The 27853-nt window shown below is 43.9% G+C and overlaps 1 protein-coding gene across 3 annotated transcripts in view; it reads right to left on the bottom strand.

The window, feature by feature from the left end:
* NEK11 (NIMA related kinase 11) overlaps nt 1-27853 on the bottom strand; it is a 959809-nt gene that overhangs the window by 314693 nt on the left and 617263 nt on the right. For 2 of the 3 annotated variants that reach the window (XM_063922362.1, XM_063922361.1), the window contains one exon: nt 15078-15171. In XM_063922362.1, coding sequence (XP_063778432.1) covers nt 15078-15171 — 94 coding nt within the window. Of the gene's footprint in view, nt 1-9285; nt 9749-15077; nt 15172-27853 lie in introns of those variants that run through there. The other variant, XM_063922363.1, reaches the window with a different exon arrangement.

The raw sequence follows: 27853 nt of genomic DNA, 5'->3' as shown, positions 1-27853 counted from the left end.
AGGCACCGCGGGGTTATCTATAATATGCAGCGCATCCTTTATAGCAATAATCATATAATGAATACTCTTTGCCAACTCTGGCTGCAACCTCGCATCATCATAATCGACACTAGAGTCAGAATCTGTGTCAACTATCTGAGAAAGTGGGCGCTTTTGAGACCCCGAAGGCCCCTGTGACATAGGGAAAGGCAGGGTCTGACCCACCGTACCGTCCCTGGACTCTGCTTTGTCCAAACGTTTGTGCAATAAATTCACATTTGCGTTTAAAATATTCCACATATCCATCCAGTCATGTGTCGGCGTTGCCGACGGCGACACCACACTCATGCGCTCCACCTCATCCCTAGGAGAGTCTTCCGCTTCAGACATGCCGACATGCACGTACTGACACACCACACACTCAGGGAAAGCTCTATCTGGAGACAGTTTCCCCACAAGGCCCTTTGGAGAGACAGAGAGAGAGTATGCCAGCACACACCCAGCGCCAATAACCCTGGAAAAACAAAAATTTACCCAGATATAGCGCTTTTTATATATATTCACTGCGCAAAATGATGTGCCCCCCTTCTTTAAAACCCTCTGTCACCGGTGATCAGCAGGGGAGAGTCCGGGAAGCCAGCTTCTCATCGTGTGCTGTGGAGAAAATGTCGCTGGTGAGTGCTGAGGAAGAAGCCCCGCCCCCTCAGTGGCAGGCTTCGGTCCCGCTTTTTTTAAAACAAACTGGCGGGGATACTCTGAAATACCACTAAATAGTGTAAATCTAATCATAGCCAGTCCTAGAGGTATACCTCATTGAAGATCTGAAGTCTTCTGCCGCCTCTGAAGTCTTCAATCTTCTTATACTCACCCGGCTTCTATCTTCCGGCTCTGCGAGGAGGACGGCGGCGCGGCTCCGGGACGAACCGCTAGGGGAGACCTGTGTTCTGACTCCCTCTGGAGCTAATGGTGTCCAGTAGCCTAAGAAGCAGAGCCTATCATTTAAGTAGGTCTGCTTCTCTCTCCTCAGTCCCACGATGCAGGGAGCCTGTTGCCAGCAGGTCTCCCTGAAAATAAAAAACCTAACAAAATACTTTCTTTCAGGAAGCTCAGGAGAGCTCCCTGTAGTGCACCCAGTCTCCTCTGGGCACATAATTAAACTGAGGTCTTGAGGAGGGGCATAGAGGGAGGAGCCAGTGCACACCCAGACCTAAAGTTCTTTTTAGTGCCCATGTCTCCTGCGGAGCCCGTCTATTCCCCATGGTCCTTACGGAATCCCCAGCATCCTCTAGGACGTAAGAGAAAAAACATTAACCACTCTTTCAAGGGGTCAACAAAGGCTATCTCAGCTCATGCGATCTGCTGGTTATATCCTGGTACCAGATATCACCGGACAGCATAAGATGTTTTATAGAGTTCATGCCTCAGTGGGTCAGAGCTGTCATGGCAGCACTAACAGAAACAACAGCATTATATATTTTGTGGCAGGGACAGCATAGTTCCACATTGAGTTAATGTGTAACATCAGGATTTTCCAGGTTTAGCAGAGCAGCAGCAGCAGCAGCAGCAGCAGGACTGAAAGGTCCAGTCAAGGTTTTGCCTCAATCACTTGTCAGCCAGAAGCTAGGCTAATTAATAAATAGCATACATAATCTGCCTTTAAGTATGTGTTCAGTGCACAGAGAAGGCTTCTGATGGTGACTAGCATCCAGAAGGGGGTGTCAGGGCCACTGAACTGTATTGATGTGATCCTGTACTACTATGAATCTGTACTGATGTGTTCCTGTCCTGTTGTGAGTCTGTACTGATGTGATATTGTACAGTACTACTATGAATGTGTATGCTGATATAAACCTGCACTGTTATACTAAGAGACTCCTGAGCTGTTCTACCTAAAGAAATAAAGAAACTGGCGAAGTTGTATCCGGTCTATGTAATTCCTGCCACTATAATACATACATCCATACATATATCATTTTTGTTCCTCATCCGTGTTTTAGGTTATTGCTTACATCTACTGGTGAATTATAGCATACAATCTAAAGAAGTGGGACAGCTGCAAAATATAGAAAATAAAGTATACCATCCACATTTTTGATTAAATTACGTCAGATGCAAAAAACTCATCTTCTATGGGGCAGAATTCATTCAACGTGGTATAACTTACAGGATATTCAAATCATAGATTTCACAGATTCATAGATATACAACTACAGATGTGACCTCATACTTCTATTAGCCTCAAAACACCATGCAGCGGGAGATGCCTGGCGTGAATGAGCTGACAGGTCTTGTGCATTGGGAATCTTTTTTGCTCAAAATACGTCTTAGTTATAATTAGAGATGAGCGGGTTCGGTTCGTCGAGATCCGAACCCCCCCGAACTTCACGTGGTTTACACGGGTCCAAGGCAGCCTCGGTTCTTCCCGCCTAACACGCAAAACCCGAACGGGGGAAAACGTCATCATCTCGCTGTCGGATTCTCGCGAGATTCGGATTCCATATAAAGAGCCGCGCGTCGCCGCCATTTTCACTTGTGCATTGTCAATTGTGCGGAGAGGACGTGGCTACGTTCTCTGCCTGAAAAGCTCAATATCTGTGCTCAGTGTGCTGGATTGTGGGGACCAGTATATAGTAGTACAGTGCTGCATTGTGGTGACCACCAGTATACAGAAGTACAGTACAGTTCTCCATTGCTGTATCTTGCAGCTCCGTGTCAGACTCAGTTCTATTCTCCGGATCAGTGCTCAATATCTGTGCTGCATTGTTGGGACCAGTATATAGTAGTACAGGCCTGCATTGTGGTGACCACCAGTATACAGTAGTACAGTACAGTAGGCCATAGGGTTATCTTGCAGCTCCGTGTCAAACTCAGTTCTATTCTCCGGATCAGTGCTCAATATCTGTGCTGCATTGTGGGGACAAGTATATAGTAGTACAGTGCTGCATTGTGGTGACCACCAGTATATAGTAGTACAGTACAATAGGCCATAGCGTTATCTTGCAGCTTTGTGTCAGACTCCGTTCTATTCTCCGGATCAGTGCTCAATATCTGTGCTGCATTGTGGGGACCAGTATATAGTAGTACAGTATTGCATTGTGGTGATCACCAGTATATAGTAGTACAGTACAATTCTCCATTGCTGTATCTTGCAGCTCCGTGTCAGACTCAGTTCTATTCTCCGGATCAGTGATCAATATCTGTGCTGCATTGTGGGGACCAGTATATAGTAGTACAGTGCTGTATTGTGGTGACCACCGGTATATAATAGTACAGTACAGTTGTCCATTGCTGTATCTTGCAGCTCCAAGTCAGACTCAGTTCTATTCTCCGGATCAGTGCTCAATATCTGTGCTGCATTGTGAGGACCAGTATATAGTAGTACAGTGCAGCATTGTGGTGACAACCAGTATATAGTAGTACAGTACAGTTGTCCATTGCTGTATCTTGCAGCTCTGTGTTAGACTCAGTTCTATTCTCCGGATCAGTGCTCAATATCTGTGTTGCATTGTGGGGACCAGTATATAGTAGTACAGTGCTGCATTGTGGTGACCACCAGTATATAGTAGCACAGTACAGTTGTCCATTGCTGTATCTTGCAGCTCCATGTCAGACTTAGTTCTATTCTCCGGATCAGTGCTCAATATCTGTGCTGCTTTGTGGGGACCAGTATATAGTAGTACAGTGCTGCATTGTGGTAACCACCAGTATATAGTAGTACAGTACAGTTGTCCATTGCTGTATCTTGCAGCTCCGTGTATGACTCAGTTCTATTCTCCAGATCAGTGCTCAATATCTGTGCTGCATTGTGGTGACCACCAGTACATAGTAGTACAGTACAGTTGTCCATTGCTGTATCTTGCAGCTCCGTCTCAGACTCAGTTCTATTCTCCAGATTAGTGCTCAATATCTGTGTTGCATTGTGGGGACCAGTATATAGTAGTACAGTGCTGCATTGTGGTGACCACCAGTATATAGTAGTACAGTACAGTTGTCCATTGCTGTAACTTGCAGCTCAATGTCAGACTCAGTTCTATTCTCCGGATCAGTGCTCAATATCTGTGCTGCATTGTGGGGACCAGTATATAGTAGTATAGTGCTGCATTGTGGTGACCACCAGTATATAGTAGTACAGTACAGTAGGCCATAGCGTTATCTTGCAGCTCCGTGTCAGACTCAGTTCTATTCTCCGGATCTGTGCTCAATATCTGTGCTGCATTGTGGGGACCAGTATATAGTAGTACAGTCCTGCATTGTGGTGACCACCAGTATACAGTAGGGTAGTACAGTAGGCCATAGCGTTATTTTGCAGCTCCGTGTCAGACTCAGTTCTATTCTCCATATCAGTGCTCAATATCTGTGCTGCATTGTGGGGACCAGTATATAGTAGTACAGTGCTGCATTGTGGTGACCACCAGTATATAGTAGTACATACAGTACAGTTGTCCATTGCTGTATCTTGCAGCTCCGTTTCAGACTCAGTTCTATTCTCTGGATCAGTGCTCAATATCTGTGCTGCATTGTGGGGACCACCAGTATATATCAGTACAGTACAGTTCTCCATTGCTGTATCTTGCAGCTCTATGTCAGACTCAGTTCTATTCTCCGGATCAGTGCTCAATATCTGTGCTGCATTGTGGGGACCAGTATATAGTAGTATAGTGCTGCATTGTGGTGACCACCAGTATATAGTAGTACAGTACAGTAGGCCATAGCGTTATCTTGCAGCTCCATGTCAGACTCAGTTCTATTCTCCGGATCAGTGCTCAATATCTTTGCTGCATTGTGGGGACCAGTATACTACAGTACAATAGTCCAGTGCTGTTCTCGCTGCTCAGTGTCAGTTCTCCGTAGTATCATAAGTGATCAGTATAATCAGTGCACTGTTAGACGTGCACATGTTTTCCGCCATTAGTGCATTGGGATTTAGACAATTGATGAAGTTATTGTGTCCCCAGTACAAAATCCCATCTAGATTCCACTTCACTAGGCAGGCGATAGCGAGATTTTACCAATTAATATCATTGATTTATAATTATTAATTACAGTGATCTTGCCAAATAATTCCAGTGAATTTGTCATTTTCTTCCAGTGATTTGGACCAATAATACTATTGATTAGAATTAATAATTCCTGTGATTTTGTCATTTTCTTCCAGTGATTTGGACCAATAATACCATTGATTAGAACTAATAATTCCTGTGATATTGAGGTGTTTGTGTCGCTTAGCTTAGCCATCCAGCGACCACAGTGCACCTCTTTTTCTCTTTTCTTTGCATCATGTGCTGTTTGGAGACTATTTTTTTCAGTGCCATCCTGTCTGACACTTCCGTATATGTCCAGTGGTACTGCCATTTGATATCATTCCTGACATTACTGCCATTTAATTCCAGTGATTTTGTCATTTTCTTCCAGTGATTTGGACCAATAATACCACTGATTAGAACGAATTTTGTCTTTTCTTTGCATCACGTGCTGTTTGGGGCCAATTTTTTTAAGTGCCATCCTGTCTGACACTGCAGTGCCACTCCTAGATGGGCCAGGTGTTTGTGCCGGCCACTTGGGTCGCTTAGCTTAGTCATCCAGCGACCTCGGTGCAAATTTTAGGACTAAAAATAATATTGTGAGGTGTTCAGAATAGACTGGAAATGAGTGGAAATTAAGGTTATTGAGGTTAATAATACTATAGGATATAGTATTATAATACTATAGGATATTACCCCCAAATTCTATGATCTAAGCTGTTTTTGAGGGGTTTTAAAAAAAAACACCCAAATTCAAAACACACCCGAATCCGACAAAAAAATTTAAGGGAGGTTTTGCCAAAATGCGTCCGAATCCAAAACACGGCCGCGGAACCGAATACAAAACCAAAACACAAAACCCGAAAAATTTCCGGTGCACATCACTAGTTATAATGCGATGCCACTAAGCTGCACTGGGAGACTGTGTTGCTTCAGGATTTGGGCGACTTGCTATAATTGATGGAAGCATAGATTCTGCTCTCTACAAGAAAATTAGAAGGTAAAATGTTTGTGCATCAGTCCGTTATTTGAAGCTCAAGCTCAGTTGGTATCTATAATGGATGCAATGTGTGCGGAGCACATGGGCCCCACACCGCACACACTGCACCCATATTGTAACACATTGCCGGGCGGCACTGCTGTCACAGTGAAAATCGCAGCCAAAATGGTCACCGTACATGCACAATAGCGAAATTGGTTTTCAGAACATGGCGGGCGCCATGTTTCAGGAGACCTGTGCATGCGCAGCAGACTCCGACACAATGCCGGAGTATACTGCGCAAGCAGAGGAAGGGGCCCACCATGAGGTGCACGCGGGCCCCCTCCTCTGTTAAAGCGCGCCTGGCAGTTGGGTTATGCATCAAGACAGCAAACAGAAACACACAAACATCTGAATGGCTCAACAGAAATAAAATTAAGGTTTTGGAGTGGCTCAGTCAAAGAAATGACGTGAATCCAATTGAGATGCTTTGGCAGAACCTTAAACAGGCAGTTCATTCTCCAAAAACCACCAATGTGGCTGAATCAAAGCAAATCTGCAAAGGAGAGTGGGCCACAATTGCTCCACAGTAATGTGAAAGACTGATCTCCAGTTATTGGAAGCCTTTGGTTGGAGTTGTTGCTGCCAAAGGTGGCAAAATTCGTTACTTAGTTTAGTTTTTTCACATAGGTGATATAGGTGTTGGATAACTTTTTTCCATCAATAAATTAAATGATCATTTAAAAACTGTTTGGATTTACTCAGGTTGTGTTTACATTACATTCAATTTTGTCTGAAGATCTGACAAAGGTGTGACACGTACAAAAAAATAGAAGAAATCAGGAAGGGTGCATGCCACTGTAGGATTATAGTTGTGGTTGGTCTGAGAAAGGCGCTTTTACTTTAATTTTCATGTAAAAGATGACGAGGATCCAGGATGCCTATGTGGGTAATTATGGAATACATGTGTGGGTGTGCAAGATCCACACCACTCATCTGATGAAAGGTTCCTAGTTAATGTTGCTGCCACTTAGAGGTGAAGGGGATACCAAAATTTCCTTCGATATTACAAAAGCAAAAAAATATCTTGTGGACACAGATAAATCAGAAAACCAAATACTCCAGTATAAGATGGAAGATCCTTATTGCATAATAATGTTCTCTTCAATTAGACTCTCAGGTTAAAAATAAATTCTCCTCCAAAGTTGTACACTTTATCATAATTTCAAATGTATTAATAAAAATAAAATGTTGTTAAATAGAAAAGGTCAAAATGACCTTTAGTAAATGCTGTATTTAGAATCTGCTGCCAATCTGTGGAAGGTTCTGTATGTTTCTAAACCCGAGCAAACCCACTGCATATCAGTCTGTGCTGTTTAATGGCGTATTACTATGTGTTTTCTGAATAAGGATTGTTGTTTGTGTTTTGTAATACTCTATGTAATATATATATATATATATATATATATATATATATATTTATTTTTTATTTATTTTTGTACCGATTATGTGTTTTATATAATGTTTCTGGAAATACTGTGTCTGAGATGCACAAAGGGTAAGGTGTTGTAGATTACTATAATAATAGATATTTTAGAAGTAAGAACTGGTATTTAATAGTGGCCTACTCTGTGTATATACTTTAAGTGTGATACTGATTTATATACAAGAACATTGTTATTAATCACTGTGGGGGCTCTATGCATATTGTGAAATTCCTGTGGCGTTCTATATTTAGTACATTGATTGTGAATGCAAACACAGAAATATATCCATGGGCTGCACAGAGTGCTGTGGTTAATAGGTAAAATTGAGTTAAACTACAGTACAGATATGATTGTTAGTTACCTGCAGGGCCACCATCAGTGGGGGGCTGCTGTGACTGTTGTCCTGGGCCCAGACAGCAAGGAGGCCCACCCCTGTCTCCTACAGGGCCTGCCTTCCCCGTTGGGAGAGACTGTGATGTTCACTTCCCAGCTTCCTGGCAGATGGGCATGTAATCTCCCTTATTGAATTTCACAGGCAATCAGTTTGTAGTGTACTGTACGCAGCACTTTGGGCCTCCTATGCACTGCCTTCACGGCCAGACAGTAACCATTACAGTAGTGAGTCTGCTCAGGCTGCAGTTGGCTCACGCATTGATCTGCAGACAGTGCAGCCTTAACGTGGCCAACATTAGGACGACCTGCATCGTCTCACGATTTCCCCCACAGCTCTCTGGCAGCTCCTGCAGTACGATATCGTTAGGTCAGAAAAAGTACCTAACAATCTATTGTATGATCTGTAATTCACTGCTACCCAGATCACTTGTTCTTACGTCCAGCACGTAAGACCAGAGGATTCGGCATAAGACCGCGCATTGGATCGTCAATGTTAGTGAAATGCAAACGATATGCACTTTCACTAACGATATATTGTTCCAATATGTATCGATATTGTGTGCGCATAGTCCCGATGGTCTTTCTAGCATGTGGGGGGCTTTACTCCTCTGCCTAATGACGTCACCAACAATGACAGGTAGCCGCCTTCACAGCGCTGCTGGCAGCTTGCCAATGCCCATCAGCCACATCTCCACTGACTTCCACCGATGGCTCAACAGCACTCCCGAGGAATACCCCAAACGACCCACTACCCAGCACTCCAGTGGCCTATAATCAAAGGCCCTGTATCTCCCTCCTGAAGTCCATAGACAGCCAATGTTCCTGGGGACTACCATGTTTATAAATGGTATGTACTATAATTTATTATAAGGTGTGAGCTGTGTCTGGCTTCAGTCAGATATTTCCTGCCTCAAAATCAGCTGTGTTAAACTATGTAGCATATTCCCAATTTAATTATCGAGGATTAACCCATGTGTTAATCTCTGAGGGTGTACTTTTCCTTGCTGCCTCAGGGGCTGCAAGGAAAATTCTGCAAGAAAAGATGTGTGGGGAAAACCCCACTTATTCCGCTGTTTACACAGAATAAGTGAGTTTCTGAGCATTAATCCCTGATTTACAACACAAGGAAATGGCTATATAATTAAATACCTTTCCCTGCGTGCACTTAGTAGACAATAATTTACCACAGAATTGAATATGACCCTATAATATATTCAAACAACTGAAATTTGAGTTGCATTACGGTTTATGTGGGAGAGTGGTAGCGTGTTCTTTCTCCCTGCGTGATGCTGACACCGACATGTAGTTGTCAGGCTCTGTCTAGTTTGTGTTCCCGGAGAGGGCACTAGTGGGTCAGTGGAGATGGGATGGAGAAAATGAGGAGGCTGGAGAAGATTCCTGCGCATGTGCGCTGTGTTGTTTATTTAGCAATTGATTCAAACAATATGGCAGCAGGAATACTGATGACAACAAAAGATATGCAATTGTGGGTGGAACAGCGTGGAAGCTGAAAGTCTATGGCAAAGTCTGTGACGTGGGTAACAATCGATCAGGGGACCAATGTATCGGTATGGGAACAGATGGTTCCTGTATCGTGGAGCACAGCAGGGATGATGGTGGGAATAGTGAGCCAGGTAACTGTTTGCAGGAGACAGAAACAAGTGGTTTAAATATTCAGTGCAGGTTGGAATAACACTGGCAGCTTGCAGGCGGTCGAACAGGTGTAGGTTAACGAGATGCACCTGGAGGATAGTCTCTACTGCAGAGGGCTGGAGCACACTGTAGCTGGATAAGGTGTGAAGCTGATCACAGGTACCCGGGTTCCTGGGGCTTGTGGTTCCATGGCAGTGCAGGACCAGACTGGAAAGCAGAGCAGGTACCAAGAGGAACTGGAGAAAGGAGCCAGAGACACAAGTCAGAGGAATGACACGAAGTCCAAGGCAAGGACTGACTCACCCTGCTGCTCCTGATATACCCCCCGGTCTGCAGGTATTGGTTGGGAGTGAACAGGAGGTGCGCCCAGGCTCTGGATTAGCTGATGCGGAAGAGCTGACGGGGACTGTCATGGCGGCGCCCATGCCGTGGTTTGGCGGGAATGCAGCGTGCGTGCACGCCGGCTGACAACAGGAGTGTCTTTAGGCCCAGAAGGGCATTTAGCGACAAGGTGACCAGTGGCAGCGAGACATGGGAGCCTCAGACGGAGGTTGCACATGCGGACAGGTGCAGCTGCAGTAATTCGATTCCTGACAGTACTGGTCTAGTACCTATTTTGTCAGTCCTGGGCCCTACAATTTCTGATGACAGCGCTGGATAACTGAAACACAGTGTTGTCTACATGATGTGGTATACTGTGAACAGTGCACATATTAATTAAGGATTAATATTGTATATTGAATACACTGACTATTGAACATAATGATTGTGTATGCTCGACCAGTAACAACATAAGGTAAAGTTAATACTGTGTTGTGAATTTGCTAGACTACTGTATATGTGGAATTATATGGATAGAACAAAATGGAGTTTGAGAAATTAAAATGGTGGTTACCATGCTGTTTACAAAATACAACACAGTAGGCACCATGCAATACACATCCACCACCCAGCTTCTAGAAATGTCTATTGGGGACTGAGATAAATATCCACATGCAGATGGCAGCACAGTGGGACATGAATATGAATAGGTGATACATACTACATACTTACAGACTTTTAAAGTCACCTCTCCAGGAGAAGACCGGAGAGGAGACAAAGCTGGCACCTTCAGGGGGAGTGGCTAGACTGTCAGTCACTTAGCCATGCCCCAAAAGGCCGTGATTCACGGGTCCGTGAGGAGAGGTGGGGCTTAATGATGCAAATTCACGTCATTAAGCCGAGTCCCTTCCATACATGCACTGAACTTCTCTGTGGAATCTCCTCATCCTGCCCACTTCACTAGGAAGCGGGCGCGATGCAGGAGAACTGCCCACTTTTCCGTGGGGTCAAGGGACTGCCCAAAAAATCGTGAGTCTCCTGGCACTTGCAGGAGAGTAGGTAAGTATGACATACTATATACTGTATGCACAATATACATACACAATTTGAGACATATTTTATATGTCAGATATTGTGTTTCTACTGTACATATTGTACTCTGGGCTGGAGCCACAGGGCTAGACTGGTTTATACTGGAGTGAATGAAACTAGGAGGGTGAATGATCTTCTCATTCATCATTAAACTAAACGTAAACACAGGAGAATAGTGCAGGTTAGTATTACAAGTATACTACCTGTCTGTTGCAACTATACTAATATGTAACCTAGAATACGTGAGTGCTATGAATACAGGATGATTCAGTATGTAACACACTAGAACATGTGTGTCTGTAATGGCTGCTGTCAAACAGGTGACAGTCAATAGTAGCAGCTCTGTACAAAGATATTAGCAGGTGGTGTTGGAGGAGGTTATTGTATAGTTGTAACATTGGTATTACAACAGGTAGCAGAAATCACATTGGTTTAAGATGAGCGCTGAGTACAACAGGTGGAACAGATGACTATTCCTTGCTCCTGAATGAGAGTGCTGAGCACAGGGCTGAATTACTAGCAGAAATAGGAGCACACTGGAGAGCAATGGGAACAGATTCTGGAAGCTCAGGAACAGAGAACAGCTTGTGACACAGGAGATAAGGAGTACCTAGTAGACCAGTTGTACTGGCAATTAGCATATGGCAATGAGTGGTTTATATAGGGAGCTCTAACGCAGGATTGGACAATTAAGTCATTGACAGCGTAGAGACTATGTGAATGGTTTTCACAATGTGAGCTGGTCTCAGAACGATGGCTGTACTGGACTGCAGCAACTGGGAAATCTTGAGATGACAAGCCAGCAGACACATACCAGACAGTAAATTGGCAGCACAAGGTGTTTTAAGAGGTCTAAGTACCTGATTTGTGACTGTGTATACAGTATATTATTATTATTATTATTATTATTATTATTATTTTAAGCATGTTAGTCAGAGTACATGATGGGCCTAATTCAGGTTTGGGAATAGAGTAAGAAAGAGCAAGTAACTGTGTACCTGGACAAACCATGTTGCAATGCAAGGGGAGCAAATACATACTTTTTTTCTGCATGTGGGGTAAAGACTGGCAGTTTTTGCATGTAACCCACAAATGCTGGAAAGCTTTACTTTTACACTGCCATTTAGATTTCAGTTGGACACACCCCACCCATATCTAAACCTCTCCGCACATTTTACATGTGAGGCTGTCTTAACAGCAGCGTAAGCCCCTGGGCAATGCACTGGAGCCCCTACCCATCCTCCAGCGGTAAGGGTGGGGGTGCTATCAGCAGCAGCTTAGATGTCCCACGGGTGGTAGGGGGTGTTCTATCTTCCGCTCAACATATAGGACCTGGAGCAGTCATTTTTTATAATTACACCTTTACTGCACAGATGTGGGAGATGGGGCAGGAGGGAAAACACTAAACTGCATAAGAGGGCATTGGGCTGAATGAAGGGGGCCTGGTACATGACTTCCAGGGCGGTAGGGGGTGTTTAATACGCAGGGAAGTGGTGGATAGTGGAGTGGGCTTGATATTCATAATTTTCTGGTGGGGAAGGGGGGGAGCTTGCTTGACTGCAGATATCCCAGTTCTTAGAAATAGATTTCTTAGCTTTCAATGGGATAAAAAAAAAACTTGCGAGTCCCACCTTTCGGTAGGTACTGGGGACTTGGAGATCAGAATTCAGGAGCCACAGCAATCCACTGATTAAAATATAAAACTGCATACCAGTCGTGTGATTTTGGTACCCCTGCCCAAAGGGGACCCTCAGCTATCAGCCTAGGGCCCTTATACTCCTGGGGCCTTTGGACAACATACGAAAATACGACCCTGCCTGCAGTGCAGCATCATTTTTCCAAGTTACACGGTTACTTGTTCTTTCCTACTCTATTCCAAAATCTGAATCAGGCTCAATATTTTAAACTAAACTACATTTGGAGTGCAATCTTTATTACAAGTCTTCAATAATACAAATATTTCTGTATATTTACAGCAGGAAAATGGTAATATTTCTTGAGTTAAACTTAAATTTGCCATTGTGAGTGGTTAACTAATAGTAAGAGTTATAAAAAAAAAAAAAATTAAATGGACATTAGTATATTTGTCAATCTATTATTACATTGGTCATTTTTTAACAAGTACACATTTATCACTTTCAATAATAATTCATAATTGTTTTTTCATTAAGAGAGTTCCTTTTACATTCTACCACAATATAGAAACAATGTGGGGGGGGTTTCATTAAGAAAGTTTTATTAGCAGTTTTGAAAATACAACCAAGGCCAAGATACAATAATAGATGACAAAGATATTGAAAACAATAAAAAAAAACATAACACAAAAGTATAGTAACCATTGTAGGCAATGAAAGAACAAAGGCATGGGAGGAAAAGATGGAAGGGAGAGGAAAAAAAGAGAGGAACTAATCCAGAGACAACATAGCAGTGATTTTACATAAAATATTAGAAAGCAGACAGTAATACACTTCCCATCAAAATCACAAATCACTGTAGAGACACATACTGGGCAGATAAACTTTGCAGTGGCTTACATGTTGAGAAATAGTCAAATCACAATCTCCACTTAACCAAAGGAGAGGCCGTGGAAGTGGAATATTTAAATACAAGTGTCTCCATATCATAACTCATAGATTGATATGATGACGCCGAATAATGCGATCTTTAGGATGGGTAACTATGAGATGCCCCACTCATTTTTACTATTTTTCTACATGTAAATATCCCAATGCTATGCTCTAACTTTTTTTGCAATGTACTTTACATTGGATTAAAGAGACAATTTTTTCTGGATGAATATTGGAGTGCTGGTTTTTCTGCAATATCCTTGCAGGTGCTAGCACTCACCTTTATCTATTACATTACCGGCAACCACAAGCTGCTTCAAGGACGTGTGCCAATTCCTCAAGTTTTTTTCTATAAAACTCTATTGAACATATGTATTAATCTTAGAAAGAGCTGGGGGGGAAGGGCGGGGGGGGGGGGGGTTACGATTTTTTTTCCAGTATTGGGCAATGGCTGATCTGGTAGCACTAGCAATAAAAATGTGACCAGTCACGTATCTGCAGTGTGACTGGAGACAGGCCAGGTAGTGGTGGAATAAAGCAATATCAGGCCACAGTGGAATCGTAAACCCTGTAATTTGAGATATGAGATTAAAGACTTGTGTCCAGAGCTTCTGAAGTTTAGGGCAGGAGGACCAAAAGGTGTGAAGCACAGTTCCAACCTCTCTACAGTCCCTCCAACAGAGCCGTGTCGTAGGGGTGTCGTACGGTATGCCGGCACTTGGGCTCCCGGCGACCAGCATACCGGCGCCGGGAGTCCGACCGCCGGCATACCGACAGCGTGGCGAGCGCAAAGGAGCCCCTTGCGGGCTCGCTGCACTCGCCACGCTGCGGGCACGGTGGCACGCTACGCGCGCCACACTATTTTATTCTCCCTCCAGGGGGGTCGTGGACCCCCACGAGGGAGAATAGTTGTCGGTATGCCGGGTGTCGGGATTCCGGCGCTGGTATACTGTGCGCCAGTATCCCGACATTCGGCATACAGAAGACCACCCCCGTGAAGTGTTAGGCAAAAATCTATGCATTCAATCAGGCGTGGGGTATATTCTATGTATCAGCTTAACAAGCATTTCAGAATGATTTAGGCATTTCGACATTTTGTAAACATTCTGAAAAATCTTCTCCCACTCCTCATCCGATAAAGTAATGTGTAAATCCCAGTCCCATATGGTCTGAATTGATAACTTAGCAGTTTCGCTTAGGGCCATGATACGTATATCTATATGACAATGAAACAGCGCCTTTTAATGGAGGGGAGTACAATTTGGAAAAGTATAGAGGTTGGCGGAGGGGCCAGGGCAAAGGGGTTCCCTTCTAATGTTTGAAGACAATGTCTAATACTGTATGTAAATACTTATAGAAATCACAAGAAGGAATGCTAAATTGAGATTGCAGCTGTGCAAATTATCTGACACTGGAATTCTCCAAAAGGTCAATACAGTTAGTTAGTTAGTTAGTTAGTTAGTTAGTTAGTTAGTCCCAGCCACATCAATATAACACTCAATTACCACCCAAGGTATAGGGGCGGTAGAAACAATGTTTTGACATAGTAAATGGCAGTTGAAAAAAATAAAAACATGATACTTACATGAAGTACATCAATACTAAGTCGCTGAAAATTACGAGACCTCAACTCGAGCATTCGTTTCTGATTTTCTTGATATTTTTCCTCTGCAAGTCGTCTGAAATACAAGACTCAAATGTTAACTGTCCAAATCTAACATAATATTGAAACTAATAAAATATTTTAATTTCTAGACTTCTGAAAATGTTATTTTAATAAATTCAGAAAACTGTTACGATGAGTTTATCTAACTTTAGAAACATAACCTTTTACACTGTAGCTAGTATAAACAGCTGCATCTTCATTGTAAATATGTTATTTTCTGTCTAATGTTAAGCAAGGGTCAGCATTAATCTGATTTCTTCAAACAGTTCAACTTTTACAACTTTACAGACGTTTGTATGGAGAATTATAACTAGAATTGTTGGAGTAATTTGTAATTATTATATTTATAACCCTATAAGGCCCCACAGAAACTCATGTATCAAATGAGTTTCTATGACGTTATAGGTTAACTATATTCATTTTACCCCATGTGACTGTTAAATATAGCACAAAGAAATTTTTCATAACTTTTTAAATGACCAACGAGAGACAGAGTGGTACAGGTGGTTTTGGTGTTTGGGGCAGTAACAGGGATTTATATTTCTAAAAGAGGCCCTGACACTTCTCATCCAAAGTAAGGGCTGTCAATATATAATTTGCAAGAGATTTAGTAGATAAGAATAAATAAGCTTACAAAACACATCCATGAGGTCATTTACAGACATATTGGGGGTACATAACTGCTGATGGGCTTGTGATATATAGATCAGCCACTGTGTACCCAGCTTTATATGCGCCAAAGCATACAGATGGAGCCACGCTAATCGTGTATCCGTCTGTGCCTAGTCACGCCCAGTGAGGCAGATTACTGGGAGCCAACGGGGCGCACGTGCATCATAGACACGCACACGCCCCATTCAAAGTGAATGGGAGCGTCTGTGTACACTCTGCGGCAGCCCGAGGCACAGGCACGCCGCTCGCCCCCACCTGCGATGTAGCTACGCTCAATGAGCATGGCTCCATCTGTATCTCTGATATTGCTGCATCTACACTCATCAGTGATATCATTAAGGCCACCTGCCCAATATTTTATAGGTCACCCTCGTGCCGCAGAAACAGCTCTGACTCATTAAGACGTATTCCACCTTTGAAGGTGAACTATGTTATCTGGCGCCAAGATGTTAGCAGCAGTCCTGTAAGTTGGGAGGTTGGGCCTCCATTGCTCGGACTTGTTTTTCCAGTACATTCCACAGATGCTAGATTGGATTGAAGTCTGGGGAAGTTGGAGGCCAAGTCAACACCTTTGTCATGTTCCTCAAACCATTAATGGACAATGTTTGCAGTGTGGCAGGGTGCACTGTCATGCTGAAAGAGGCCACTGTCATCAGGAAATGGGGTGTACATTGTCTGCAACAATTTTAAGGTAGGTGGTACGTGTCAAAGGTACATCCACATGAATGTCGGGACCTAAGGTTTCCTAACAGAACATTTCCCAGATCATCACACTTCCTCCACCGGCTTGCCTTTCTCATTCAGAGTTGATCGCAGCAGCAAATTTGTTAGCAGTTGGGCAAAACCATGTGCACTGTAGGGGGGCAGACATAACGTGCAGAGAGAGTTAGATTTGGGTGGGGTGTTCAAACTGAAATCTAAATTGCAGTGTAAAAATAAATCTGCCAGTATTTACCCAGCACAGAAAAAAAATAACCCACCCAAATCTAACTCTCTCTGCAAATGTTACATCTGCCACACCTGCAGTGCACATGGTTTTGCCCAGCTGCTAACAAATTTGCTGCTGCGATCAACTCTGAATTACCCCCATAGTGGATTCTGGTGCAATCTCTTATCCAGGTAAGCAATAGAAACCTACTCGGCCCTCCATATGATATAAAAGAAAATGTGATTCATTAGACCAGGTCACATTCTTTCATTGCTCCATGGTCCAGTTTTGACTCCCAAATGCCCATTGTAGGCAATTTCAGTGGTTGACAGAGGTCAGCATGGGACAGGGGTCAGCATGGGCATGTGTGCTACAGTAACTCTTATCCACATGAGCAATAAAAGAAGTAGGAGTAATAAAAGAAATAGTACAAAAAGAATATAATTAGTTTAGAACAGGTTCAGTATGAAATACCTACAATCAAAATCCAGGCGGTCAAAATCCCGACAACAATTGACCGACGGTCAAAATCCTGACAAGGTCAAAATACCAACATTTAAAATATTGACAAAGTCAAAATACCGACATTTAAAATGTCGACAGGTCAAAAAGTCGACACAAGTTTTTCATTGTTTTTGTGTGTATGTCGACATAGGTTGACATGGACACCATTTAAGTGTATTGCGTCTTCAGTGTACGGTGCCTTGCTGCGCTTGGCACACTATTATATTCCCCCTCCAGGTCCACTGGGATGGTAAAGTATGAACTAGTAGGTTTCATTGTAAAAATCCTGAAAAACTCATGTTGACTTTTTGACCTGTCTACATTTTAAATGTTGGTATTTTGACCTTGTCTGTATTTTAAATGTCGGTATTTCGGCCATGTCGGAATTTTGATCGTCAGGATTTTGACAGTCGGTCACTTGTTGTCGGGATTTTGACAGTCGGGATTTTAATTGTAGGTAAATTGACCGCATCCGGTTTAGAGCACATAATAAAATATATATAATTGGTGATTTGGGATGTGTTCTTCTCTTTTATTTTATGTCCTTATGGTTTTATGATGTCTTTTATCACCCTAGGTGCATTTTGTTATGTTTTGTTTCTTTTCAGTGTTCCCGATCACAGGCAGTTGGCGTCCATAGCCAGGAGCTGGTTGCCGGGCAACTTATCTCCAAGGCACTGGAGGGCATTTCTGGATTGGCTGGCTTCTGTCTTGGGTTGCTGGGCAGTGGTGTGACGTCACTGGTTGCAATCAAATTTATGAACTCAGGACTATGTAGCTGTAATGTTAACTACTATGCAAACTATGCTGCCCAAATCTAAATAACATAAATAACCCAGAATGATAATGTATTTGCTCTAATAATACTGTATTGACAGGCATAATGTATAAAAAATATGACCACAAATGCATAATACTGGGGCAGTACGGATGGTGTAATGGTTAGCATTACTGCCTCACAGCGCTGAGGTCATGGGTTCGATTCCCACCATGGCCCTAACTGTGTGTAGTTTGTATATTCTCCCCGTACTTGCATGGGTTTCCTCCGGGTACTCCGGTTTCCTCCCACAGTCCCAAAAATATACTAGTAGGTTAATTGGCTCCTAACAAAATTAACCCTAATGTGAATGTGTGTGCATGTACATGTGATAGGGAATATAGATTGTAAGCTCTACTGGAGCAGGGACTGATGTGAATGAGCAAATATTCTCTGTAAAGCGCTGCGGAATATGTGTGCGCTATATAAACAACTGGTAATAAATAAATAAATAAATAATACTGTACACGTTAACAGTTCCATGTTCCCAACTTTCTACTCCTGTTTATATATCCGGTCTCCAGGTCGACCACACTTAGGTCGACAGTCACTAGGTCGACCACTACTGGTCGACATGGTCATTAGGTCGACATGGTCATTAGGTCGACATGTGCTAAATCGACACAACAAAAGGTCGACATGAGTTTTTCACAATTTTTGTTCCATTTTTGAACTTATTCATACTTTAAGATCCACGTGGACTACGATTGGGAACGGTAACCTGTGCACTAATTGGGGTTCCAGGTCACTCTACGAATAAAACAACACCAAAAAGAAAACAAAACTCATGTCGACCTAATGCTTGTGTCAACCTATTTTAGGTCGACCTAGACACTAAGGGCCAGATGTATTAACTTGAAGACGGCATAAGGAAGTGATAAACCAGTGATATATGCAAGATGATAAAGGCACCAGCCAATCAGCTCCAATATGTAAATTAACAGTTAGGATCTGATTGGCTGGTGCCTTTATCACCTTGCACATATCACTGGTTTATCACTTCCTTATGCCATCTCCAGGTTAATACATCTGCCCCTAAGTGTGGTCGACCCTATGAACCACACCCCCTGTTTGTATAGCTCTCTTTACTTGCCATGATAATTCAAAATAAACAGAGAAAGAGATTGTTGGCTCTACCATTAGGCAGCTTTAGGCAGCTGCCTAGGGCGCCAGGATCCAGGGGGGGGGGGGGTGCTACTGAGTCTGCCTATCACAAAATTAGGATGTTTCATCCTTGTTGTACTTAATGCAAGTGGTGGCTGTGTCAAACTTTCATCTGAAGGGCTGGGAAGTGGTTATTGGTGGCGGTTGGGGGCAGTAGGCCTAGTTTTGCCTGGGGTGCCAAGAAACCGTGCACCAGCTCTGGTCATTGCATCTTACAAGCAGCAATGTCTGAGACTGCGGAACTGTTTGCTTTTGTCAGTAATGAACAAATGCACCTGAAATAAATTTTTAACAAAAATATTTTCTTTTTTCCAAAATATTTTTATTATGATTTCTCACATTACAGAGATGAAGATATAACAATTTGAGACAATGAATATTGAGATAGTATTGTATAACAATCTGAGCATAGGGTCAACCTGTCAGAAGATTGTAGAATATGAAATAATCAATCTCGCATTAGAGCTAAGAGAAATCAAAACACACAATTTTCCACAAATAATATATCTAAACATTCCAACAAAAAGAACCTATGTGTAACGTGCAATGGCGGAGTATTGAAGAATCCAGTCAAAGTGTGAGGAGAAACAGAATATATAAAGTAATGATTCTCCACCGGTATAGATATATCGCATCAATTTCTCCAGATATAGACTCAACAATAAAAAATAAAAAAAAGGAAAAATCTATGTATGTAATGCCTGCTAGAAGTCATGGGCCGTCGATCCAGCCACAGAAAAATCCCCAAATCCAGAAAATCAATCAACCAATCGACCCGGCTGACAGTAGAGCATATAAAGGAGTGGAAAGAGAGTTAAAAGAAGAAATGGAAAGGTATAGTATTTAAAGGCCTAAAGGGTTTGGTCTATAGTGTGGAGTAAATACCATGAAGTAGACTGGAAGCATTTTTGAATTGCCTGTTTAGTGTTTATGGGAAGTGTCTGAATACAATTATCCCAGCATTGGAATAAAGCCGGAGTTAATTTTTCCTTGTGGATAGATGCCTCCAGCCAGTCCATGGTAAATAGAAAAAATAATCTAGAGGTCACCATTGAGATAGTGGAAGCTGAGTTATGAATCCACTGTTGTAAAATTGCTTTCCTACTGACCGCTGACAATATCACAAGAAGTTTTTTATTGGTCCTAGGGATATCTGTCTGGTCCGCTAAATAGCCAAATAGTGCCCAGGATATTGGCCCTCATTCCGAGTTGTTCGCCCGCTAGCCGCTTTTCGCAGCAGTGCACACGCTAAGCCGCCGCCCTCTGGGAGTGAATCTTAGCTTAGCAGAATTGCGAACGAAGTATTCGCAATATTGCGAAAAGATTTTTCTATGCAGTTTCTGAGTAGCTCGAGACTTACTCTTCCAGTGCGATCAGTTCAGTGCTTGTCGTTCCTGGTTTGACGTCACAAACACAACCAGCGTTCGTCTAGACACTCCCCAGTTTCTCCAGCCACTCCCGCGTTTTTCCCAGAAACAGCAGCGTTTTTTCACACACTCCCATAAAATGGCCAGTTTCCGCCCAGAAACACCCACTTCCTGTCAATCACACTACAATCTGCAGAACGAAGAAAAAACCTCGTAATGCCGTGAGTAAAATACCAAACTTCTTAGCAAATTTACTTGGCGCAGCCGCAGTGTGAACATTGCGCATGCGCAGTTAGCGGAAAATCGCACCGATGCGAAGGAAAATAACGAGCGAACAACTCGGAATGAGGGCCATAGTGCAATGGAAAGATATGCCTAGAGTCATAGTTCCATATCGATGTACCTCATGCCAAAACGTTTGGGCCGAACTACAATCCCAAAAACAATGCATAAGATCCGCCCCATCCGTTAGACATTTAGTACAGCTCGCCTCTTCAGAAATGCCCATTAAATATCGGTGTTTAGGCGAAATATAAGCTCTATGGAGCATTTTGTAGGCCATTTCTTGGTACAAGCTAGCTGGAATAAATTTCAGAGTTAGCTGGAAATGGTCCAGAAGGGAATCAGGGGTGATTGTTGAAATACGGGAGGACTATTGGGACAGTTCTGGAAAATCCGTGTCTGGGTCTATTTCTATGCGGATACGTACATAGATAATTGAGATAGAGTAAACATCAGAGTGGAGAAGTGCGTCAAGGGGATTAAGAAAATCATAATCTGTTAATTTGGGCAAAATTGTTTTAAGATAGTGGACAGCTTGAAAGTAAGAAAAATGCTGGGGGTGTAAGCCATATTTATCCTTCGCTTCCGCAAAGGACAGTGGGAGGTGAGAGGTATTAAGTAAATTGCGTAGGTTATGGATACCAGAAGAATGCCAGGCAGTGAAAGGCCTTAAAGCCCTCCCATCCTGAAACTCTAGGTTACCGACCAGAGGTAGCGATAGTGAATAAAAATGTTGAAGTTTAAGAGGTTTCCTAGCCAGTCTCCATGCCTGTATGGTAGGGCATAACAACAAATTATTAGATATACTCGGGGTCAATTTGGAAGGTCTGGCATGGAGGAGATACAGTAGCTGAGGGACAAAGGAGCGCAGAATTGAGAATCCAGAATGGAATCCGTATAATAGTTATTATCGCCAAGCCAATCCATGGCAATGCAAAGAAGACAGGCAAGATTATATTGTTTGATATTGGGTAGGTTAACTCCACCTCTAAGTACCGTTTGAGATAATTTTTTCATACTGATCCGGAGTTGTTTGCCGGACCAGATAAACTTGGAGATGGAGGTATTGAGTGAGGACAAATCCGACCTGGATATTAATAAAGGAGTGATCTGTCAAATATAGAGAAGTTTTGGGAAGCTGGACATTTTAAATAGGTTACAGCGTATGAGCAGATTAAGAGGTAGGTTCTGCCAAAGATCAAGCTCAATTTTTATCTTGCGCAAAATCGGGGTAATATTGTACCTATATAGATTGCAAGGATGGAAAGGGAGCACAACACCCAGATAAGTTATATAAGTAGTCGCCCATTTAAAGGGAAAAATTCCCCCCATCCCATTCTCGCCTGTCCATACATGGCCAATGCCTCCGACTTTCCATAGACAATAGAAAATCCTGCGAAAGAAGAAAAGCGGTCGGTTGTGGCAATCAACTGTGGAATCCAATGGTGAGGGTCAGACATAAAAAGGAGAAGATCATCAGCGAATGCCACTACCTTTAATTCTTGAGTGCCCACAGTAATGCCCTTGTAACCCCATATGTAGCAGAATATATCATATAAGGGGCTCTAATGCTAAATTAAAAAGAAGGGGAGATAAAGGGCACCCCTGTCTAGTGCCTCTTTCCAACGTGAAGGAAGGGGATGTCACATTGTTAACCAATACTTGCGCTACAGGGTTGGTGTATATGGTTTGCACCAAATTACAAAACAATGTGCCAAAACGTTGGTGGGCAAGTACTCTAGACAGATGAGACAAAGCGATCTTGTCAAATGCTTTCTCTGCATCCAAATTTATGAGAATATTATTTTTGGCCTGACATAAATGAGTGTGAGATATTGCAGCTAAGGCCACCCTTATTCCCCGTGTGGACTGTCTACCCTTAACAAATCCCATCTGTGCAGGCGAAATCAGGCGGGGCAAGCAAATCTGCAATCAATTAGCCATTATTTTAGTCAAAATCTTAAAATCCTGGTTGAGGAGTGATATAGGGCAGTTTGAGCCTACCAGGGTGGGATCCTTTCCGGGTTTCGCAAGTACAATTAGTTTTGCCTCATTAAAACGAAGGGGAGTCTCCCCTGTCGTAAGGATATGATTATAGAGCTTCGTTAGAACGGGGAGTATATCAGCATCCAACATCTTATAGAATTCGGCACCGAAGCCGTCAGGACCAGGGCTCTTTCCATTAGGAAGAGACTTAATGGTGGCACGGACTTCATCATCGATGATAGGATCATCTAATAAATCCCTCTCCTCCGACATGAGCTACAGCAACTGTGTTTCATTTAAAAAGGATTGTCCATCCATTTCATTGTCAGTACCCACAATATATAAAGATTATAAAAGTGCATGAAAGCAGAACAGATGTCATTGGGATTAGAAAGAATAGTTCCAGAACTGTGTAATGTATCAACTAGAGATGAACGCCTGAAATTTTTCGGGTTTTGTGTTTTGGTTTTGGGTTCGGTTCCGCGGCCGTGTTTTGGGTTCGACCGCGTTTTGGCAAAACCTCACCGAATTTTTTTTGTCGGATTCGGGTGTGTTTTGGATTCGGGTGTTTTTTTTTAAAAACACTAAAAAACAGCTTAAATCATAGAATTTGGGGGTCATTTTGATCCCATATTATTATTAACCTCAAAAACCATAATTTCCACTCATTTTCAGTCTATTCTGAATACCTCACACCTCACAATATTATTTTTAGTCCTAAAATTTGCACCAAGGTCGCTGGATGACTAAGCTAAGCGACACTAGTGGCCGACACAAACCCCTGGCCCATCTAGGAGTGGCACTGCAGTGTCACGCAGGATGTCCCTTCCAAAAAACCCTCCCCAATCAGCACATGACGCAAAGAAAAAAAGAGGCGCAATGAGGTAGCTGACTGTGTGAGTAAGATAAGCGACCCTAGTGGCCGACACAAACACCGGGCCCATTTAGGAGTGGCACTGCAGTGTCACGCAGGATGTCCCTTCCAAAAAACCCTCCCCAATCAGCACATGACGCAAAGAAAAAAAGAGGCGCAATGAGGTAGCTGACTGTGTGAGTAAGATTAGCGACCCTAGTGGCCGACACAAACACCGGGCCCATTTAGGAGTGGCACTGCAGTGTCACGCAGGATGTCCCTTCCAAAAAACCCTCCCCAATCAGCACATGACGCAAAGAAAAAAAGAGGCGCAATGAGGTAGCTGACTGTGTGAGTAAGATTAGCGACCCTAGTGGCCGACACAAACACCGGGCCCATTTAGGAGTGGCACTGCAGTGTCACGCAGGATGTCCCTTCCAAAAAACCCTCCCCAATCAGCACATGACGCAAAGAAAAAAAGAGGCGCAATGAGGTAGCTGACTGTGTGAGTAAGATTAGCGACCCTAGTGGCCGACACAAACACCGGGCCCATTTAGGAGTGGCACTGCAGTGTCACGCAGGATGTCCCTTCCAAAAAACCCTCCCCAATCAGCACATGACGCAAAGAAAAAAAGAGGCGCAATGAGGTAGCTGACTGTGTGAGTAAGATTAGCGACCCTAGTGGCCGACACAAACACCGGGCCCATTTAGGAGTGGCACTGCAGTGTCACGCAGGATGTCCCTTCCAAAAAACCCTCCCCAATCAGCACATGACGCAAAGAAAAAAAGAGGCGCAATGAGGTAGCTGACTGTGTGAGTAAGATTAGCGACCCTAGTGGCCGACACAAACACCGGGCCCATTTAGGAGTGGCACTGCAGTGTCACGCAGGATGTCCCTTCCAAAAAACCCTCCCCAATCAGCACATGACGCAAAGAAAAAAAGAGGCGCAATGAGGTAGCTGACTGTGTGAGTAAGATTAGCGACCCTAGTGGCCGACACAAACACCGGGCCCATTTAGGAGTGGCACTGCAGTGTCACGCAGGATGTCCCTTCCAAAAAACCCTCCCCAAACAGCACATGACGCAAAGAAAAATAAAAGAAAAAAGAGGTGCAAGATGGAATTGTCCTTGGGCCCTCCCACCCACCCTTATGTTGTATAAACAAAACAGGACATGCACACTTTAACCAACCCATCATTTCAGTGACAGGGTCTGCCACACGACTGTGACTGATATGACGGGTTGGTTTGGACCCCCCCAAAAAAAGAAGCAATTAATCTCTCCTTGCACAAACTGGCTCTACAGAGGCAAGATGTCCACCTCATCATCACCCTCCGATATATCACCGTGTACATCCCCCTCCTCACAGATTATCAATTCGTCCCCACTGGAATCCACCATCTCAGCTCCCTGTGTACTTTGTGGAGGCAATTGCTGCTGGTCAATGTCTCCGCGGAGGAATTGATTATAATTCATTTTAATGAACATCATCTTCTCCACATTTTCTGGATGTAACCTCGTACGCCGATTGCTGACAAGGTGAGCAGCGGCACTAAACACTCTTTCGGAGTACACACTTGTGGGAGGGCAACTTAGGTAGAATAAAGCCAGTTTGTGCGATGGCCTCCAAATTGCCTCTTTTTCCTGCCAGTATAAGTATGGACTGTGTGACGTGCCTACTTGGATGCGGTCACTCATATAATCCTCCACCATTCTTTCAATGGTGAGAGAATCATATGCAGTGACAGTATACGACATGTCCGTAATCGTTGTCAGGTCCTTCAGTCCGGACCAGATGTCAGCATCAGCAGTCGCTCCAGACTGCCCTGCATCACCGCCAGCGGGTGGGCTCGGAATTCTGAGCCTTTTCCTCGCACCGCCAGTTGCGGGAGAATGTGAAGGAGGAGATGTTGACAGGTCGCGTTCCGCTTGACTTGACAATTTTCTCACCAGCAGGTCTTTCAACCCCAGCAGACTTGTGTCTGCCGGAAAGAGAGATCCAAGGTAGGCTTTAAATCTAGGATCGAGCACGGTGGCCAAAATGTAGTGCTCTGATTTCAACAGATTGACCACCCGTGAATCCTTGTTAAGCGAATTAAGGGCTCCATCCACAAGTCCCACATGCCTAGCGGAATCGCTCCGTGTTAGCTCCTCCTTCAATGTCTCCAGCTTCTTCTGCAAAAGCCTGATGAGGGGAATGACCTGACTCAGGCTGGCAGTGTCTGAACTGACTTCACGTGTGGCAAGTTCAAAGGGCATCAGAACCTTGCACAACGTTGAAATCATTCTCCACTGCGCTTGAGACAGGTGCATTCCACCTCCTATATCGTGCTCAATTGTATAGGCTTGAATGGCCTTTTGCTGCTCCTCCAACCTCTGAAGCATATAGAGGGTTGAATTCCACCTCGTTACCACTTCTTGCTTCAGATGATGGCAGGGCAGGTTCAGTAGTTTTTGGTGGTGCTCCAGTCTTCTGTACGTGGTGCCTGTACGCCGAAAGTGTCCCGCAATTTTTCTGGCCACCGACAGCATCTCTTGCACGCCCCTGTCGTTTTTTAAATAATTCTGCACCACCAAATTCAAGGTATGTGCAAAACATGGGACGTGCTGGAATTTGCCCATATTTAATGCACACACAATATTGCTGGCGTTGTCCGATGCCACAAATCCACAGGAGAGTCCAATTGGGGTAAGCCATTCCGCGATGATCTTCCTCAGTTGCCGTAAGAGGTTTTCAGCTGTGTGCGTATTCTGGAAACCGGTGATACAAAGCGTAGCCTGCCTAGGAAAGAGTTGGCGTTTGCGAGATGCTGCTACTGGTGCCGCCGCTGCTGTTCTTGCGGCGGGAGTCCATACATCTACCCAGTGGGCTGTCACAGTCATATAGTCCTGACCCTGCCCTGCTCCACTTGTCCACATGTCCGTGGTTAAGTGGACATTGGGTACAACTGCATTTTTTAGGACACTGGTGAGTCTTTTTCTGACGTCCGTGTACATTCTCGGTATCGCCTGCCTAGAGAAGTGGAACCTAGATGGTATTTGGTAACGGGGGCACACTGCCTCAATAAATTGTCTAGTTCCCTGTGAACTAACGGCGGATACCGGACGCACGTCTAACACCAACATAGTTGTCAAGGCCTCAGTTATCCGCTTTGCAGCAGGATGACTGCTGTGATATTTCATCTTCCTCGCAAAGGACTGTTGAACAGTCAATTGCTTACTGGAAGTAGTACAAGTGGGCTTACGACTTCCCCTCTGGGATGACCATCGACTCCCAGCAGCAACAACAGCAGCGCCAGCAGCAGTAGGCGTTACACGCAAGGATGCATCGGAGGAATCCCAGGCAGGAGAGGACTCGTCAGAATTGCCAGTGACATTGCCTGCAGGACTATTGGCATTCCTGGGGAAGGAGGAAATTGACACTGAGGGAGTTGGTGGGGTGGTTTGCGTGAGCTTGGTTACAAGAGGAAGGGATTTACTGGTCAGTGGACTGCTTCCGCTGTCACCCAAAGTTTTTGAACTTGTCACTGACTTATTATGAATGCGCTGCAGGTGACGTATAAGGGAGGATGTTCCGAGGTGGTTAACGTCCTTACCCCTACTTATTACAGCTTGACAAAGGGAACACACGGCTTGACACCTGTTGTCCGCATTTCTGTTGAAATAGTTCCACACCGAAGAGCTGATTTTTTTGGTATTTTCACCAGGCATGTCAACGCCCATATTCCTCCCACGGACAACAGGTGTCTCCCCGGGTGCCTGACTTAAACAAACCACCTCACCATCAGAATCCTCCTGGTCAATTTCCTCCCCAGCGCCAGCAACACCCATATCCTCCTCATCCTGGTGTACTTCAACACTGACATCTTCAATCTGACTATCAGGAACTGGACTGCGGGTGCTCCTTCCAGCACTTGCAGGGGGCGTGCAAATGGTGGAAGGAGCATGCTCTTCACGTCCAGTGTTGGGAAGGTCAGGCATCGCAACCGACACAATTGGACTCTCCTTGTGGATTTGGGATTTCGAAGAACGCACAGTTCTTTGCGGTGCTACTGCTTTTGCCAGCTTGAGTCTTTTCATTTTTCTAGCGAGAGGCTGAGTGCCTCCATCCTCATGTGAAGC

The sequence above is a fragment of the Pseudophryne corroboree genome, chromosome 5 (genome assembly GCF_028390025.1).
Source record: "Pseudophryne corroboree isolate aPseCor3 chromosome 5, aPseCor3.hap2, whole genome shotgun sequence".
Taxonomy (NCBI): Eukaryota; Metazoa; Chordata; class Amphibia; order Anura; family Myobatrachidae; genus Pseudophryne; species Pseudophryne corroboree.
This window is presented reverse-complemented; position numbering and strand designations above follow the sequence as displayed.